Source organism: Oncorhynchus mykiss, chromosome 15 (assembly GCF_013265735.2).
Source record: "Oncorhynchus mykiss isolate Arlee chromosome 15, USDA_OmykA_1.1, whole genome shotgun sequence".
NCBI classification, from domain to species: Eukaryota; Metazoa; Chordata; class Actinopteri; order Salmoniformes; family Salmonidae; genus Oncorhynchus; species Oncorhynchus mykiss.
The window spans coordinates 62,968,996-62,988,668 of record NC_048579.1 but is presented as its reverse complement, the minus strand read 5'-3'; the positions used below and the strand labels follow the sequence as shown (position 1 = coordinate 62,988,668).

At 43.1% G+C, this 19,673-nt stretch overlaps 1 protein-coding gene across 2 annotated transcripts; it reads left to right on the top strand.

Annotated features, from left to right (window-relative positions):
* Positions 1–2,888: 2,888 nt before the first annotated feature.
* LOC110490858 (neurofilament heavy polypeptide-like) lies at positions 2,889–7,498 on the top strand. Of its 2 annotated transcripts, none has more exons than XM_021564288.2 (4): positions 2,889–3,040; positions 3,376–3,452; positions 3,950–5,699; positions 5,904–7,498. In XM_021564288.2, exons 2-4 carry the CDS (start codon positions 3,386–3,388, stop codon positions 6,916–6,918), a joined length of 2,832 nt encoding a protein of 943 aa, XP_021419963.2. In that variant the 5' UTR covers positions 2,889–3,040; positions 3,376–3,385; the 3' UTR covers positions 6,919–7,498. The 2 variants fall into 2 exon arrangements, with proteins under 2 accessions (XP_021419963.2, XP_036800841.1); XM_036944946.1 differs by having other exon boundaries at positions 2,930–3,040; positions 3,380–3,452.
* Positions 7,499–19,673: the final 12,175 nt, after the last annotated feature.

The following is a 19,673-nucleotide window of genomic DNA, read 5'->3' as shown; positions in this document are numbered from 1 at the left end:
GTTCACCCATGACTGCGTGGCCATGCACGCCTCCAATTCAATCATCAAGTTTGCAGACGACACTACAGTGGTAGGCTTGATTACCAACAACGACGAGACGGCCTACAGGGAGGAGGTGAGGGCCCTCGGAGTGTGGTGTCAGGAAAATAACCTTACACTCAACGTCATCAAAACAAAGGAGGTGATCGTGGACATCAGGAAACAACAGAGGGAGCAGCCCCCTATCCACATCGATGGGACAGTAGTGGAGAAGGTGGTAAGTTTTAAATTCCTCGGCGTACACATCACGGACAAACTGAAATGGTCCACCCACACAGACAGCGTGGTGAAGAAGGCGCAACAGCGCCTCTTCAACCTCAGGAGGCTGGAGAAATGTGGCATGTTACCAAAAACACTCTCAAACCTTTACAGATGCACAATCGAGAGCATCCTGTCGGGCTGTATCACCGCCTGGTACGGCAACTGTTCCACCCACAACCGTAAGGCTCTCCAGAGGGTATTGAGATCTGCACAATGTATCACTGGGGGCAAACTACCTGCCCTCTAGGACATCTACACCACCCGATGTCACAGGAAGACCAAAAAGATCTTCAAGGACAACAACCACCTGAGCCACTGCCTGTTCACCCCGTTATCATCCAGACGGCGAGATCAGTACAGGTGCATCAAAGCTGGGACAGAGAGACTGAAAACAGCTTCTATCTCAAGGCCATCAGACTGTTAAACAGCCACCACTAACATTGAGTGGCTGCTGCCAACATACTGACTCAAATCTCTAGCCACATAATAATTAAAGATTGGATTTGATAAATGTATCACTAGTGACTTTAAACAATGCCACTTTATATAATGTTTACATACCCTACATTACTCATCTCATATGTAGAGTGGGCAAAAAAGTATTTAGTCAGCCACCAATTTAGTCAGCCACCAAAGTTCTCCCACTTAAAATGATGAGAGAGGCCTGTAATTTTCATCATAGGTACACTTCAACTATGACAGACCACTGATAATCACCCTCGATCTGGGGCTCCACGCAGGACCTAGTGAATGACCTGCAGAGAGCTGGGACCAAAGTAATAAAGCCTACCATCAGTAACACACTATGCCGCCAGGGACTCAAATCCTGCAGTGCCAGACGTGTCCCCTTGCTTAAGTCAGTACATGTCCAGGCCCGTCTGAAGTTTGCTAGAGAGCATTTGGATGATCCAGAAGAAGATTGGGAGAATGTCATATGGTCAGATGAAACCAAAATATAACTTTTTGGTAAAAACTCAACTCGTCGTGTTTGGAGGACAAAGAATACTGAGTTGTATCCAAAGAACACCATTCTTACTGTGAAGCATGGGGGTGGAAACATCATGCTTTGGGGCTGTTTTTCTGCAAAGGGACCACTGATCCGTGTAAAGGAAAGAATGAATGGGGCCATGTATCGTGAGATTTTGAGTGAAAACCATCAGCAAGGGCATTGAAGATTAAACGTGGCTGGGTCTGTCAGCATGAAGGAGTGGCTTCGTAAGAAGCATTTCAAGGTCCTGGAGTGGCCTAGCCAGTCTCCAGATCTCAACCCCATGTTGCCCAGCAACAGCCCCAAATAAATTCATTAACAATCCTACAATGTGATGTTCTGGATATTTTTTCCTGATTTTGTCTGTCTTTGAGATACACAAGGTCTTATCTGATGACATGGAGTCTGAGCTGTATAAAGAGAGGCTATGATAGATTAAAAGAGATACACAAGGTCTTATCTGATTGACATGGAGTCTGAGCTGTATAAAGAGAGGCTATGATAGATTAACAGAGACACACAAGGTCTTATCTGACGACATGGAGTCTGAGCTTGATGAACATATCAAACATCTCACGGACCAGTTTCATGGGCTAAGTAGCCTCGAATGCATAGAACTTGCCTACGAATTGGTACATCGAAAGAACATCCATGTCCCAGACAACTGGTCAAGAAATGGAAGGGTAAGTGATATTGAACAGAAAGATCTACATCTGAATTTAGGCATACATTTAAGATCTACAATATACCACAACCCCATTCCATGAATTCAACTACCACCCACTGTCACAGGACACCATCACCCACTTACCCCAAGGTTGCTCAACTTACCCGGTCCCTATGCTCAACTGACGTTATATCCAGGGTAAGTTGTGCCAAGAGACCACTTTTGTTGGACAAGCTATGTTTTCTAAACTGTTATGTTTACATGAATTCAGATTATTTCCAGGGATACACAACATCCTGAAATACATTTAGATACAGTAGATTTGTAGAAGGAATAGCATTTCCCTTGACATAGGGATGTCAATTGGCCCAGCGTCGTCCAGGTTTGGCCGGTGTAGGCCGTCATTGCAAATAAGAATTTGTTCTTAACTGACTTGTATAGTTAAATAAAGGTTAAATAAATAAATAAATAAAAACATGTCTCAACATACCGCCCTCTCCCCTAACCCAATGCACTATCAATGCACCCGCTATGGGTCAAAGGTCAGGCACTTCCCCCGGAACCACTTGCCACCACAGTGTCACCCGCCGGGCTGCTAATGCCCCTCTGGAACAAGGGCAAACAGAATCCCCCCTAAAACCACCTCTCCCCTTTGACCTCCCATCCATACATTGAATCTCTCCCCCTCATCTCCCATTTTTTTTTTAACCTTTCCTGCTATTGATCTTCCCAGATTCCACTATCCTGGAGGGTCGGTGTGAAAATTCCCTTTGAGATATGAGTATTCAGAGTCATTACCTGCCGCCGGCTCCCGGCCTGGAGTGTGTGTGTGAAAACTCCCCACAGAGAGGGGACTCTTAAATAGGTCATTAAAGTCAACCGTTAGCCCCCAGTTTAGTCAGGGTGTGTGTGCGTGTGCGTGTGTGTGTGTGTGTGTGTGTGTCATACTATTTGGGGGTCCTCATTCCTAGAGGACTGCTTGGTTCAGCAGCGTTTCTCCTTGCATTGAGAGAGTTTGGTATGACTCCCACAGGACAACATACACAGATGCATGATATTGGCTCTGACGTCTAAGGGCACAGCAGGTAAGCAAGACTGACACCCATACATCTAATAGATAGAACTTCAGATACTATCTGATCTATTACTCTAGATCTGTTGAACATTTAGTGGACACCTACCTTAGCGGTAGTAACGGTAGTTACTGTTTGCTCTTGCAATACATTCTAGAGAGAAAAGATTATGCCCATTCATTTTTTTTTTTTTAAACTCACTCATGCTAGTGGGAAGATCTAGAAAGTTCATTTCAGATAGTATTTTTTTGCTTTTGATAAAGATAGGAAGAGACTCAATTAGAAACTGTTGTTGTTATACATGATACTGCCTCTTAGGTTGTTGGACTAAGGTTCTTGTCTTTTAGATAGAAGACCATGGAAGAACTCACTCTGCTACTCTGGCTCCTGATAGTTCCTCTTCAATCATTTGTACTTCAGCCCAGTAAGTGCTTATGAACTTTCATCATCCACAGGATCTACACACTGATTTTACATTCACAAACTTGAATAACTAATTCAACAACTTCTAATTTACAATAGCTTGATTTTCTGATCCTCCTAATTGTCTGATCAGTTTGGAAAATGCATCATATGTATGTATGTGTGCAGCAAAGGAACCTAAGTACACTTGAATTCAGATGTTTCCACACTGCATAGGAATAATGTTTTTTTCAAACGAACCAAGTCTGTTAACATATCCCAGACTTATTCAGGCAACCTAGTCACAGGGTTGAATAGAACCGGAGCCATTTGCCAAATTTTGGTAATTAATTTAAAGTACTGTAAGAAGTGGTTTTATTTTATTATACTTCTATTATTTTATGAAAAAACAACTGCAAACTTTGTAAAATCTCTGTCAATATGGCCCACATTGTCTGTCATTTTGTAGCGATGCCTAATCTTTAGTGTCAATACTAAGATACTGCTGGGTGTGTCTAGGAGTGGAAATGATCCTCATAGAAGACTCGGTCAGAGAAACAGATCCCTGGTCAGACTGGAGACCTGAGAGATTGAGGGAGACCACAACAGCAGACGAAGAGGAGGGTGAAGAACTCACTGCAACCCACCCTGAAGAGGGGAGGGAGGAAGAGGGGAGGAGCGAGGAAGGACTAACTCTAGAGACGGATTCTGAGAAGTGGAGAATAGAGGAGGAGAAGGAGGCAGCAGAGCAGGAGGGCCATGAGGAAGAGCGAGGGATGGAGGAAGAGAGAAAGCTGGTTGGAGGGCTTGATTACAGAGAGAAGAAGAGATTTGAAAATGGGGAGATAGAAGCTGATGAGGAACATGAAGACGAGGAGGAGAGAAGAGATAATGGAGAGGGGAGACATGAAGAAGGGATTAGATCAGATGATGAGGAGAGAGGTGTTAAGGAAAAGAGAGCATATGGAGGAGAGGAGAAACTAGAAGAAGACCGGAGAGTTGGGGAAGTTAAAGAACCCAGTGTAGATCAAGGCGAGAGAGACTACTTAGTTGTTACACACATAGACCTCCCCCCTCCAACCAGCACTTCCTCCTCTCCTGTAGAAAAAGTAACAGACACTCAACCTGTCAATCAAGCTATCAACAAACCCATGTCCCCTCCCCCTGCAGCTATGCCTGTTCTACTTTATGATGTCACTCCTCCACCTGCCACTCATCATGACCCTCCCCCAGTTACACCTGCTACCTCCTCTCAAGTTCCAGAGTCTGCCACTCATGCTCTCGCTCAACCTGCCAGTCATATCCAAGACCCGGCTCCAGAGGCAGAGGAGGCCATCTCATTGGCGGACAGTGAGCTCATTATGGTTCAGAGTGTGACTGACAGCTCCCAGACCAACCGCAGTGAGTGGGAGAGTTTTGTTTTGCAGGCAATGGAGGTCAAAGTTGGCCCAATTGTCAAGGTTTCAGTCAATGACAATCAGACTGAGAGGAACAGCATTGTCTTTCTCAAAGAGACAGAAAATACATTCAAGCAGCTAAAGTCTACAGACAAACCAAAACAAGCAAAACCCACAGCCAAGGAACTGCAACCTACAGCCAAACCAAAAGAGATGACAAAACCAACAGCCAAACCCAAATTGACGGTACAGACAAACTCCACACCCAAAACACAACAGACAAACCATACACCCAAAACACAACAGGCAAAACCCACAGCCAAGGAACTGCAACCTACAGCCAAACCAAAAGAGATGACAAAACCAACAGTGACAGTACAGACAAACCCTACACCCAAAACACTAGACTCAAAGCCTATACCCAAAACACTACACACAAACTCCAGACCAAAAACACAACAGACAAACCATACACCCAAAACACAACAGACAAAACCTACACCCGAAACACAACTGACAAAGCCTACACCTGAAACACAACTGACAAAGCCTACACCTGAAACACAACTGACAAAACTTACACCCAGAACACAACAGACAAAACCTTCACCCAAAACACAACAGACAAAACCTACAGCCAAACTAGCAGTGCCAAAACACACAATGAAGCTGACACAGACTACCAAGAGTATCAAGACAAAGACAGTGAAACATCAAAAGAAAGACAAAATAAATGAGAGGAAAGGTAAACCTCTGAAAAAGGACAACAAAACCAAAGAGACAAAACAGGAAAAGAAGGAGGGCACAAATCCGGCATACTTCCCCTACTTCAAAGACAGCTACTGTCCACCGGAGTGTGCCTGCTATGGACGGTGAGATGTTCTCGGACTAAATCAGGCTTACTATTGCCCATTTGTAATAAATTATATTTTATCATTATGCTATTTCCATATTGTCACAGTCTTATTTAATCACCCAAACCATTTTGTACAGTAATGTTTGTTGCGTGCATAATGTATGCATCTTTACAGGTCCACATTCATTACTCCAATGTTTTCTATTGCCCTATTTCCCAGAGTGGTCCAGTGTTCCGACAAGGGGGTGGAGAAGGTTCCGTACGGCATCCCTTATAACTCCCGCTACATCCTCCTGATGAACAACCGCATCGACAGCATTCAGCTGGACCTGCTCAATGAGTACCTGTCCATGGAGTTCCTGGTGCTCAGCAACAACCGGCTGACAGACGGCTCCATCGAGGGGGCCTTCGAGGGCATCCCAGCCCTGAGGCGGCTCTACCTGGACCGGAACCTACTGGAGAGCGTGCCCACAGACCTGCCCGCCTCCCTGGAAGAGCTACGTCTGGATAACAACCAGCTGAACGTGATGTCGGAGGGAGCCTGGGCCCACTGCCCTGGCCTGCTGGTCCTCAGCCTCAGCAACAACAGCCTGGGGAATGGGAACGATACTCTCCCCGCCAGTGTGCTCTCACCTCTGGGCAGCCTGCGCACCCTCAGCCTGGACCGCAACCGGCTGGCCTCGGTGCCTCTGGGCTTACCGCTATCTATCAGGGAGTTGTACCTCCGTGGCAACCTTATCCAGAAGTTCCCAGGGGAGGCCTTCATGGGCACCTCAGAGCTGGTGATTCTGGATTTGAGCGCTAACCGGCTAACCAACCATGGCCTGCTCAGGGAGTCCCTCGTCAACGCCACCCACCTGGAGAGCCTCAACTTAGAGGGCAACCAGCTCAAGAAGGTACCCCGCCATCTCCCCTCTTCCCTCAAAACCCTCAACCTGGAGGGCAACCTCATCTCCTCCGTGGGCAAAGCCTCCTTCCTCCACCTCCCCCACCTGGAGCACCTGGGCCTGGCCAGTAACAAGATAGCCAGGGTGGCCTCGGGGGCTTTCAGGGCGCTGCCTGTTCTGCACCAACTGGACCTGTGTCACAACGCCCTGAGCCAGGTGCCCAGGCAGCTGCCCCGGGGGCTACACACAACAAGATCCACTCAGTGCCCCGCGACGCCTTCTGCTGGGGGGGTTCAGACCCCGGCCTCAGCAGCCTGGTGCTGGTGCAGCTGGAGCACAACCTCATAGACCTGGGCCACCTGGACGCAAAAGCCTTCCACTGCCTCAGAGGCTTCCAGGTGGTACACTTCTACTGAGCTGCAGTCTATAGAATCCTGCAGGACAGTCAAACTGCAAGTATAGATTATAAACAATCCCACAACTGAAACCAATTGCTGTGTTTTTTCTGTTCAACCTGAAAGTCCGTTGGGCTCTAAAATGGCGGTAAAATGTTCTGCAATACACAGAGAAACAAACATCATGTCGGGAGCTGATTTTGATTCAACATTACAAGATAACAATGCAAGATGGCCAGTTGAGTGAACTTGGATCTCAATGTGGATAGCTATACTGTACTGTATGCCGTCGCTTGGGTAAAGCTGTGATTGATGGAAGCCATGGTGTTCAGAGAAAATACTTACTGGAACCGCTTCCATGAAGTCTGTGTTGAAAGACTATGGCCTACTTAAAGGTCAATGATGCCACGTACAGTTGAAGTCAAAAGAATGTGAAATCAGAATAATAGTAGAGATAATTATTTATTTCAGCTTTTATTTCTTTCATCACATTCCCAGTGGATCAGAAGTTTACATACAGCACACTCAATTAGTATTTGGTAGCATTGCCTTTAAATTGTTTAACTTGGGTCAAACGTTTTGGGTAGCCTTCCACAAGCTTCCCACAATAAATTGGGTGAATTTTGGCCCATTCCTCCTGACAGAGCTGGTGCAACTGAATCAGGTATGCCTCCTTGCTCCTTTCAGTTCATCTGACAAATTTTCTATGGGATTGAGGTCAGGGCTTTGGGATTGTGCTTGGGGTCATTGTCCATTTGGAAGACCCATTAGCGACCAAGCTTTAACCTCCTGACCGATATCTTGAGATGTTGCTTCAATATATCCACATAATTTCCTTGCTGCCACCCCCGTGCTTCACGGTAGGGATGGTGTTCTTCGGCTTGCAAGCCTCCCCCTTTTTCCTCCAAACATAACGATGGTCATTGCGGCCAAACAGTTCTATTTTTGTTTCATCAAACCAAAGGACATTTCTCCAAAAAGTATGATCTTTGTCCCCATGTGCAGTAGTCTGGTGTTTTTATGGCAGTTTTGGAGCAGTGGCTTCTTCCTTGCTGAGCAGGTTATTTCAGGTTATGTCGATATAGGACTCGTTTTACTGTGGCTATAGATACTTTTGTACCTGTTTCCCCCAGCATCTTAACAAGGTCCTTTGGTGTTGTTTTGGGATTGATTTGCAATTTTCGCACCAAAATACGTTCACCTCTAGGAGACAGAACGTGTCTCCTTCCTGAGCGGTATGATCCCATGGTCCCATGGTGTTTCTACTTGCGTACTATTGTTTGTACAGATGAACGTGTTACCTTCAGGTGTTTGGAAATTATTCCCAAGGATGAACCAGACTTGAGGTCTACAATTATTTTTCTGAGGTCTTGGCTGATTTCTTTTGATTTTCCCATAATGTCAAGCAAAGAGGCACTGAGTTTGAAGGTAGGCCTTGAAATATATCCCCAGGTACACCTCCAATTGACTCAAATGATGTCAACTAGCCTATCCGAAGCCTCTAAAGCCATGACATATTTTTCTGGAATTTTCCAAGCTGTTTAAAGGCACAGTCAAATTAGTTTTTTTTTTAAACCTCTGACCCACTGGAATTGCGATACTGTGAATTATAAGTGAAATAATCTATCTGTAAACAAATGTTGGAAAAATTACTTGTGTCATGCACAAAGTAGATGTCCTAACCGACTTGCCAAAACTATAGTTTGTTAACAAAAAATGTGTGGAGTGGTTGAAAACGACTCCAACCTAAGTGTATGTAAACTTATGACTTCAACTTTGTGACTGTCAGCTGTGTCTTAGCAATCTTATCATTGGAGCAATTGTTAGCTAAATGTGTTTCTATTTAATGTTGTCATGTAATTTAAATTAAAGTGCCATTAATGGTCTGGATGACTCTCTTTTCTGGAAGAGTGTGAATTGGCGAGTAAATGGCAAAGCCTTATTAACAAAAGCAACTCCATTTCAACTCACGTTGGCCTAATATGGGCAAGAAACAATAGCACAGTCTAGGAAAAATGTCTGCCTGCTGCAAAATTGTTCTCCAAAAGCCCTTTATTCATTTCCAGAACCACCTCCAGATACTTTTCATAAGAGGGCTGGGGTAATATTTGATTGCCTATCGTTATTTAAGCCAAAATGTGTTAATCTGAAGGCAAGTTTATTTTCTGGGTAAGAGCTTGGCCGTGCTGTACACCAAATCCTTGGCTTGGCTGCTGGTTATTGTTGGATAGAAACATGATTTTAGGGCACCACTTGTTTTTTTCATGCCTCATAATGGCCTCTGCAGTCCAAATGTTTCCATTCTAAAGTGTTCTCTCTGCTTCCTGTAAACAAGTTAATAAGAGATGTTTTTTTATATAAAATATGTATACAGCCATGTCTGGTGATTAACTGCACCAAAATGATCAAACTTCCTGGATGAATAACATTCAAATCAGAGTTTCTTGATTAGATAATGTTTTACCCTGTAGCAATAATGGATAACTGCTGTACATTGCAAATGTATCCATGATTGGATGTTGATACTGTGCATTCGGGAATGTATTCAGACCCCTTGACCTTTTCCACATTTTGTTACATTAAAGCCTTATTCTAAAATTGATTCAATTATTTTCCTCAACAATCTCAACAAACACCCCATAAAACAGAGTGAAAACGGGTTTTTAGACATTTTTGCAAATTTATTACAAATAAAATACAGAATTCAGACCCTTTGCTATGAGATTCGAAATTGAGCTCAGTGCATCCTGTTTCCATTGATCATCCTTGAGATGTTTCCACGACTTGATTGGAGTCCACATGTGGTAAAATCAGTTGATTGGAAATTATTTGGAAATTCCCACACCTGTCTGTATAAGGTCCACAGTTGACAGTGCATGTCAGAGCAAAAACCAAGCCATGACCTCTGAGACAGGATTGTGTCGAGGCACAGATCTGGGGAATGTGTTTGGATGTTTGGCCACTAGATGTCAGTAATATATAGAGGGAAAGAGAATGAAGTAACAGGTAAAACCCAAGCTATGCAATGAATACATTTATGATGAACAGAACATTCAGAGGCAGATTTGGCCCTGCTTCAGTAGCCAAAAATAAAATTGCTGCAATTAAAATTCAAGGAAGTTTATTTTTGGCTGAAAAAAAGTCACTTGAACTCACACCTGCATGGTTTCTCTCCTTCTCATACACATACTGAGTCAGCTACCATTTGCATTTTAGTCATCTCTCTTATCCAGAGAAACGTACAGTATTAAATCCATACATTTTCATAGTGGTCCCCCTCAGGAATCAAAGCCACAACCCTGGCTTTGCAAGTGCCATGCTCTGCAAACTGAGCTACACGGGACATTATAGACTTTCACAGAGTAGTGACAGCTTGTGATCCTCCTTGTCAATACAGTGAGAGTATTTACACCAGGAGAAATAATGGAGGGTAAAAGAAGGGCTGAACAGCAGAGAGAAAGATGATACACAGAATCTAATCTAGAGAGGGAAGTGAGGTGATTGGTGCTCTCTCTCTTTCTCTCAATTTCTCTCTCTCTCTCTCTCTCTCTCTCTCTCTCTCTCTCTCTCTCTCTCATAACATTGCTCAGCTACGTGGCAGTGCACCCATAAGGCCTGTGAAAGAGGAGGAGGAGGAGGGGGGGGGAGATGAGCGAGGGAAGGAGAGTGAAAGGCAGGATAGTTCCAGACTTCTGTGCACGGAGGAGAGACACTTTTGGCAGGCCTGGGGTTCACCAGCACCTCCCTACGGTCCAGCAGGACCTCCGCTCTCACAGCACTGTCTACCTGACGCTACTTCCCCCTTCCCTCTTCCCTCTTTTTGTCTCTCTCTCTCTCTCTCTCTCTCTCTTTTTCTCCCTTTCTCTTCCTCTCTCTCTCTCTCTCTCTCCCTATTTGTCTCCTCCCATTTCCCTCTCCCTTCTTTCCCCAATCCATCTCTGTCTTTCCCTCTCTCTGCCTCCCTCTTAGATCATATATCTTAGATGACACGTGTCGGGCTTGCAGGTGTGTTTGTGTGTGTGTGTGAGCACGTATTTACAGTTGTATGTTTTTATAGAATTTGACCCATAATGTTAGCAGCCTCTAGCTTCCCTCATGGCTTGTTGTGACATGAGCACAGCGGTAAAAGGCTGTTTTCTGAAGGGCTGCTTATTTGTGTACCTCTCAGTGGTTCTCTGTTTGACTGACAGCCGTATCACCACGTGAGATTAGTAGTGAAAGGTGCAGGCTGGCATCTCAGAATAACTATCTCTCTGCCTGTCTGCCCTCTCTCTCTGCCTGTCTGCCCTGTCTGTCTGTATGTATGTATGTATGTATGTCTGTCTGCCTGCCCTCTCTCTCTGTCTGTCTGCCCTCGCTGTCTGTCTATCTGTCTGTCTGTCTTTCTGTATTTCCTACTATTGGTCAAATATCTTCGGATCTATCCATCTGGTCGGTCATCCGTTCGTGTGTCAGTCTATTTCTGACTGTCTGTCTCTCCATCTGTCCGCCTGTCTGTATGTTCTACCTCTCCTTACCTGTCCATCTGTTCATTTTTCCAGTCTATTTCTGTCTCTCTGTCCATCTGTCTTCCCATATGTCCTTCTGTCTGGGTCTTTTTGTCGGCCAGTCTACCTGTATGTATGTCTGTCGGTCAGTCCGACTGTCCGTCCATCAATATAGGCTATTTGTCTGTTCTTCCATATATCTATCTGTCCGTCTGTTCGATCATACACTTTAGCCTCACTTTGCCCTGGCTGTCAGACATTTTCTTTCTGTTAGACACAACAAATAGAGCTGTGGTGGGTCTTTGTGTTTGTTGTCCCGGCCTAAACCGTAACACCATCAATCTCAGACTGCACCTGAGCTGGAAGGAGCTAGAGAGGCTTTGGAGCATGTTTGGGACGTTATATTCTTTAGTGTCTTTGGTGGTTTTGATTTAATCTTGGATTGAATATGTATTTGGTTGATTAAATTGCCTTGGTTAAGAGAGGTTCAAAGATGTTTGAAAAATATATACAAGTATAATTCATCTCTGTTTTACCCACCCTTTCCTGCACTAAGGCTCAGTATGGATGAACGTTGACAGAATGGTGACGTTGCAATAAGACATTTAGGGAAAGAAAAGGGAATACAAATCCATGACAAAGATCAATGCAGCTGGAGTGAGAACTGAAACATATGACGTTTGATTGTTTAAATCACTCAATACGGCTGATCCTAGATCATGTGATTCATCATTACAGTGCAGTACAACAAGGCCAAGAATATTTCACAAACCACTGGACATGATGTAGTAGTGTGACGAATCAGGCAATGCTCTGTTTTCTGATACTCTATCCATAAATTCATAGCCTAGCGTAGATGTATTTGGTGCAGACTGCAACTCTATTGACAAGCAACAACATAGTTATTCAGCCACTCTAGCAGTAAAACGTACATTCAACCTCTATTCCACATTGGTTCAATGTAATTTCATTGATATTAAGTGGAAACAACGTTGATTCAACCAGTGTGCCCAGTGCGTTGCTAGTAAATATATACATAATCTATGGGGGACTGTTGAAATAAAGTTGAAGATATATAGAAGAAAGTGACTATGATGTCAGTATAGAGACTCATTGACCACAAATAGGCTGAACAGGAATCCAGCTGAACGAAGAGAAAATTGCATGAGGGAAGAGAGAGAGAATGAAGGAGAGAAGGAACAAAACAGGATATTAAACCGCACCCTTGGAGATAAGTCAGACAGACAGACAGACAGACAGACAGACAGACAGGCAGGCAGACAGACAGACAGGCAGGCAGACAGACAGACACACAGACAGACAGACAGACAGACAGACAGACAGACAGACAGACAGACAGACAGACAGACAGACAGACAGACAGTCAGACAGACAGACAGACAGACAGACAGACAGACAGACAGACAGAGACGCCATACTTCCTCTGTCAATGTGATGCTTGGAGGCTCAATGTGGTAGGAGGAATGAGTGTTCATCCTTATAAGGCTTTGAATAAGGCGTTATATTTATGAAATATCTCTTTAATGACCAATGAACAACATCTTGAAATGACAACATCAACACGTGTCATAGCTATGTGTTCACTGAACACTGATACACAATGGCTTAAAGCAGATGTGTCAAATGTATTCCATGGAGGGCCGAGTGTCCGCAGGTTTTTGGTTTTTCCTTTCAAATGAAGACCCAGACAACCATGCGAGGGGAGGTCTTTACTAATTAGTGACATTAATTAATGAGTTTGGAATGAGTGAGTTTGACACATGGCTTAAAGTTTTAAGAATTAAAAGGGATGTTAGTTTCAAGGTTTTGATTGACACTGGGTGTGTTTAATGTCCCGCCTCTCTCATAGACAGTAATTGGATAAATGGAAGTGGTGGTCAAAGCGGTACTCCTCCCTCCTACTCCACACACACACACACACACACACACACACACACACACATTTTGGTATACAGTACCAGTCAAAAGTTTGGACATATCTACTCATTGAAGGGTTTTTCTTTATTTGTACTATTTAGAATAATAGTGAAGACATCAAAACGATGAAATAACACATGTGGAATCATGTAATAATCCAAAAAGTGTAAAACAAATCCAAATAGATTTTAGATTTGAGATTCTTCAAAGTAGTCACCCTTTGCCTTGATGACAGCTTTGCACACTCTTGGCATTCTCTCAACCAGCTTCATGAGGTTGTCACCTGGAATGCTTTTCCAACAGACTTGAAGGAGATCCCACATTTGCTGATCACTTGTTGGCTGCTTTTCTTTCACTCTGTGGTCCAACTCATCCCAAAACATCTCAATTGGGTTGAGGTCGGGTGATTGTGGAGGCCAGGTCATCTGATGCAGCACTCCATCACTCTCCTTGGCCAAATAGTCCTTTAACAATCTGGAGGTGTTGGGTCATTGTCCTGTTGAAAAACAACTGATAGTCCAAACCAGATGATATGGCATTTCGCTGCATACTGCTGTGGTAGCCATGCTGGTTAACTGTGCCTTGAATTCACCAGCAAAGCACCACCACATCATCACACCTCCTCCTTCATGCTTCATGGTGGGATCCACAAATGCTGAGATCATCCGTTCACCTACTCTGCATCTCACAAAGACATGGCAGTTGGAACAAAAAATCTCAAATTTGGACTCATCAGACCAAAGGACAGATTTCCACCGGTCTAATGTCCATTGCTCGTGTTTCTTGGTCCAAGCAAGTCTCTTCTGATTATTGGTGTCCTTTAGCAGTGGTTTCTTAGCAGTAATTCGACCATGAAGGCCTGACGCAGTCTCATTTGAACAGTTGATGTTGAGATGTGTATGTTACTTGAACTCTGTGAAGCATCTATTTGGGCTGCAATTGGAGGTACAGTTAGTAGCAAATTTCTGAGGCGGGTAACTCTAATGAATTTATCCTCTGCAACAGAGGTAACTCTGGGTCTTCCTTCCTGTGGTGGTCCTCATGAGAGCCAGTTTCATCATTGCGCTTGATAGTTTTTGCAAATGTACTTGAAGAAACTTCTGAAAGTTTTCCGCATTGACTTACCTTCATATCTTAAAACCTCTTTGGGATAGGTGGGGTGCTAGCGCCCCATCTCGACAACATCCGGTGAAATTTTAGAGTGCGAAATTCAAAATACAACATTTGTAATATTAAACATTCATGAATATACTGGTGTCTTACATAATTTAAAAGCTTAACTTCTTGTTAATCCAGCCGCTTTGTCAGATTTCAAAAAGGCTTTACGGCGAAAGCATACCATGCGATTATCTGAGGACAGCACCCCGCGTACAAAAGCATTAAAAACATTATCCAAACAAGCAGAGGCGTCAGTAATAGCGATAAAATAAATCACTTACCTTTGAAGATCTTCCTCTGTTTGCAATCCCAAGGGTCCCACCTACATAACAAATAGTCGTTTTGTTTGATAAAGTCCTTCTTTATATCCCCAAAAGTCAGTTTAGTTGGCGCGCTTGATTCAGTAATCCATCTGTTTCCCTCGTTCAAAATGCATACAAAGGAATCCCAAAAGTTACCAATAAACTTTATCCAAACAAGTCAAACAACGTTTCTAATAAATCCTCCGGTACCCTAATATGTAAATAAACAATAAAATTTAGGACAGAGAATAGTATGTTCATTACCGGAGATAAATAACAAAGTGCGCTCCCTCATCCACGCGTGCCACAATACTACAGTCAAAATGAGAGCCACTTGACTGTTGACATCTAGTGGAAGCCCTAGGAACTGCAATCTGGGAGGTATTCCTTTGATTTTCCCATAGACAGCCATTTCAATGGGCGGTGACCTCAAAAAAGAAATCTGAATGGATTCTCCTCAGGTTTTCGCCTGCCATATCAGTTCTGTTATACTCACAGACATCATTTTAACAGTTTTAGAAATTTGTTTTCTATCCAATACTACCAATTATATGCATATCATAGCTTCTGGGCCTGAGTAACAGGCAGTTTACTTTGGGCACATCATTCATCCGAATTTCCGAATACTGTCCCCTATCCATAAAGAGTTAACGCGTTTGAGCCAATCAGTTGTGTTGTGACAAGGTAGGGTTGGTATACAGAAGGCAGCTCTATTTTGTAAAATACCATATTATGGCAAGAACAGCTCAAATAAGCAAAGACAGACAACAGTCCATCATTACTTTAAGAAGGAAAGAAATTCCACAAATTAACTTAAATTAAGGCACACATGTTAATTGAAATGCTTCCAGGTGTCCACCTAATGAATCTGGTTGAGAGAATGCCAAGAGTGTGCAAAGCTGTCATCAAGGCAAAGGGTGGCTACTTTGAAGAATCTCAAATAATACATATATTTTGATTGTGTTTAACATGTTTTTGGTTACTACATGATTCCATATATGTTATTTCAATTTTTTTATGTCTTCACTTATTCTACAATGTAGAACATCGTAAAAATAAAGAAAAACCCTTGAATGAGTAGGTGTGTCCAAGCTTTTAACTGTTACTGTATATCTGCAGTAACAGACACTGCTATTGCATGAGCGAGAGGGAGATGGCGCTTGAGTCAGCAGAGAGAAAGTAAAGAAGGAGGGGAGAGAGAAGAGAGAGAGAGAGAGAGAGAGGGAGACAGAGGGGGGGGATAAAGTGAGATAGATAGAGAGAGAGAGAGAGAGAGAGAGAGAGAGAGAGAGAGAGAGAGAGAGAGAGAGAGGGAGAGGGAGAGAGAGGGGGGGATAAAGTGAGATAGATAGAGAGAGAGAGAGAGAGGGAGAGAGAGGGAGAGAGAGAGAGAGAGGAGGGGATAAATAGAGAGACCATGGGAGCCAGACGGACCTCTACACACACACACACTTTTTGTTCCTGGCCATAAAAACTCATAAGGCTGTGTGCTGCACTGACAACTCACACACATGCGAGTACACAAACTCACACCACACACACACAAACACACACACACACATTTTTCTGCAGGGGCTCCACTAGGGGGCCAGCGTGTTTTAGCCTATGGTCTCTGTCTATGGTCTTTAGCCTGTGTGGAGTCGCCAGAAAACGCTATCATCCAGTTTCAGGGATACGGTATTTTCAATCTAACTTGGAAGTGGGAACTCCTGCTACTTTTGGTTATTAGTCTTTAATCATTAAAGCCGAGGTAATGTCGTGGTGGTTACACCATCGACAGGGTAAACTGCAATAACAATACCTGCCAGTCATAGAAGAAGAGTCCACATTGCTGCCTTAATTACCACATGGGTGTGTGGGCTTGTCTACACGTGGTTGGCGTTGTCAAAAAAAAGCCAGCAATGACAGAGAGAGAGAGTGAGAGAGTCTACTGAATCCCCACACACAAACACTAGGCTTATCGCTCAACACAGTGTCTAAGGCACGTGTCAAACTACTTCCACGGGGGGCAGAGGATCTGTGGGTTTTGGCTCCTCCCTTGTACTTGATTGATAAATTATGGTGACTGATTAGTAAGGAACTCCCCTCACCTGGTTGTCTAAAACCCGCAGACATTAGGCCCTACGTGGAATGAGTTTGACACCCCTGGTCTAAGGGCATAGAAATAGAAGGGCCTAGAATGGCAATCACCAAAACGCTACATTTAAGGGGAATGTTTGCTTTCAATAAGGATGGGAAAGGATCTCAACTTAACTTGGGCATGTAAATCATGCATTGACGTCAGTGGGAGATTTGCAAGGAATGTTGTTGTATATTTTACACATTCTGTTTCTTCGTTGCAGTCTGAGGAAAGAGGTCATATGATTGGTTCCCCAGATGAATCAAAGGGGTCAAAGGGGTCATAGGTAAATTCTCTTGTTTGACTTCTTGTAAATTCCTGCCTCTGTGTCCTCACTAGTGAAAAAGGGCCTGAAACCTCATTAAGCCATCAGGTGGCCACCTTTATATGACTGAAAACAAGTTGAACCCTCAGACAGACTTTACAGGCATTCTATCTCACTTTTCAGACATGTTATAAGGTGCAGTATAATCTATGGACAGGAAAACCTATTGAAGTTTACTACTAATAACGGAGAGTAGCATTAACTTTCCATGCATTATTAATGTATTGCTTAATTTTACCTCACAAAAGATTCCAAAACAAATTAAAAAAATTGCAGGAGTTATGTATCCCGACCAGGAAAACCTCAGGGTCCTAATTATGAAGATATTTAGATTAAAGGACACATGTTACTATGACAACATCATCATTTGAAAAACCTTTAAATTAACAGAATGACAGTAAAACCGGTATGTTATGCGTTTTCCGAGTAGTAAGCGGAAATTCTCTACGGCTGTTTTATTTTCAACTTTGATGGCGAACTTTCTGGAATGCTAATATTCACTTCCAGTAATTTTCACTCCGGCGCTGGTCCCATTGTTTAGAATTCTTCCGCATTCATCCAAAGAGTTATGGGATATTAGAATCCTCTTGTCCTAACCTGGGTATCTTCAACCTAGCGGAACACTACTGTTGCCAATTAGGGTAAGTGGTCTTATGTAGCTTTGCATGTTGTTTCTTTTAACATAAACTGTGTATTAGAGGTCTTCACAGGTCCAACTGTCACGCCCTGACCATAGAGAGCTTTTATTCTCTATGTTGGTTAGGTCGGGGTGTGATTTAGGGTAAGTCATCTAGGCATTTTATGTCGATGTTGGCCTGTTATGGTTCAAAATCAGAGGCAGCTGTTTATCGTTGTCTCTGATTGGGGATCATATTTAAGCAGCCATTTCCCCTTTGTGCTTTGTGGGATCTTGTGTTTGAGTGGCTGCCTGTGAGCAGTCCAGAACGTCACATTTCGTTTGTGCTTGTTTGTTTTGTTTGGTGAGTTCCGATTTATTAAAATATGTGGAACTCTACGCACGCTGCGCCTTGATCCAATCCTTTCAACGAGATTGACACCAACAGACCTGAAATTTTTGAGATCCAACCCGGGACCCAAGCAGGATCCTAAATTGTGACTTTTGTAACGGGTCTGGGTGGGACTGATGTCATTGTCATGGGTCTTGGGTATGTGCAATTAAAATTGATTTACCGACTGGACCCAATAGGACCGGTCCTCTGTTAATTTAATGTGTGAGGTGACGAGAACCGCAAGCTTGTTATCTGTGTCAGCCAATTACAACTCAATAAAACTTATAGCTTATGTCCAGCTAAAGCTGCTTGCTGCTGCTGCTGAGGAGAGAGCACGAGAGCAAGTGAATGGAGGCCTTTTTTTTAACGAGAGTTAGAGGAGAAAGTGTATAGTGAAGCCGACAAGGGGAATGTCCTCTGCGGGTGGACAAATGGACCGTGTGCGAATCACTATTCAGGTTTGATGCAATTTTCAAATTGTATTTATTTATTTTCTTATTTATTATTAGTTTTATCGTTATTGTTGTATGTCATTACTATTATTGTAGGCCTATTTAAGAATCTAAACCAATTCTTTAAATATGCAAAAAGTGTTTTTTTTTATTTTGTTGAGACATTTTCATTGGCTAAACTAAGTTTGAACTGTCTTTTACATTGTGTGCTCCATATGTAGTATAAGATCAGTAAAACAAATGGGCATGTTGTAAAATAAATATCATTAGCCTATTGCTGTCATTAGTTGGGTAGGCCTACGGTAGCCTTTGTTGGTAATGGCTGTCATTTGTTGGGTAGGCCTACGGTAGCCTTTGTTGGTAATTGCTGCAATATAAGCCTTTTGAAAACTTAAACTTTTGTGAAGGTTTAAAGCAGTTCAGTTTAAATATGCAACAAGTGTTTTGTTTAATTATTTTGAGTCATTTTCTTTGGCCAAATTAAGAAAACTGTAATGGAAAACTGTAATGTTGTGTTGTAATGTTGTTACTGGTAGGGCCGATATAGGCCTACTCACACTCAAACCATGAAAAGGAAAAGCCAAAGAGATGCAAATTGTAATTTAATGCCGCAATATAATATCCTGTTCATATTTTCCCTTCAAACAATAACTTGACTTACTTTTGTTATTACCCTAATAAAGTTAAGAAACCTTTGGTTTGGTATGGTATGCCTATTATTAGGTTAAATTACTGCAGGCCTATGAAGACAGTGGGCTCTGGCGCTCCAACTCTCTCCCACAGTTGAACTTCAGGTGAGAAAGAACGTTTTAGGCCCACCAGAGTTACTCCTTTAATCTAACAATTTAATGCTTATAAAATAATAAATATTGTAATCGAAAATGTACGAATTAGCTTCCTGCTGCGTGCCTATCTGA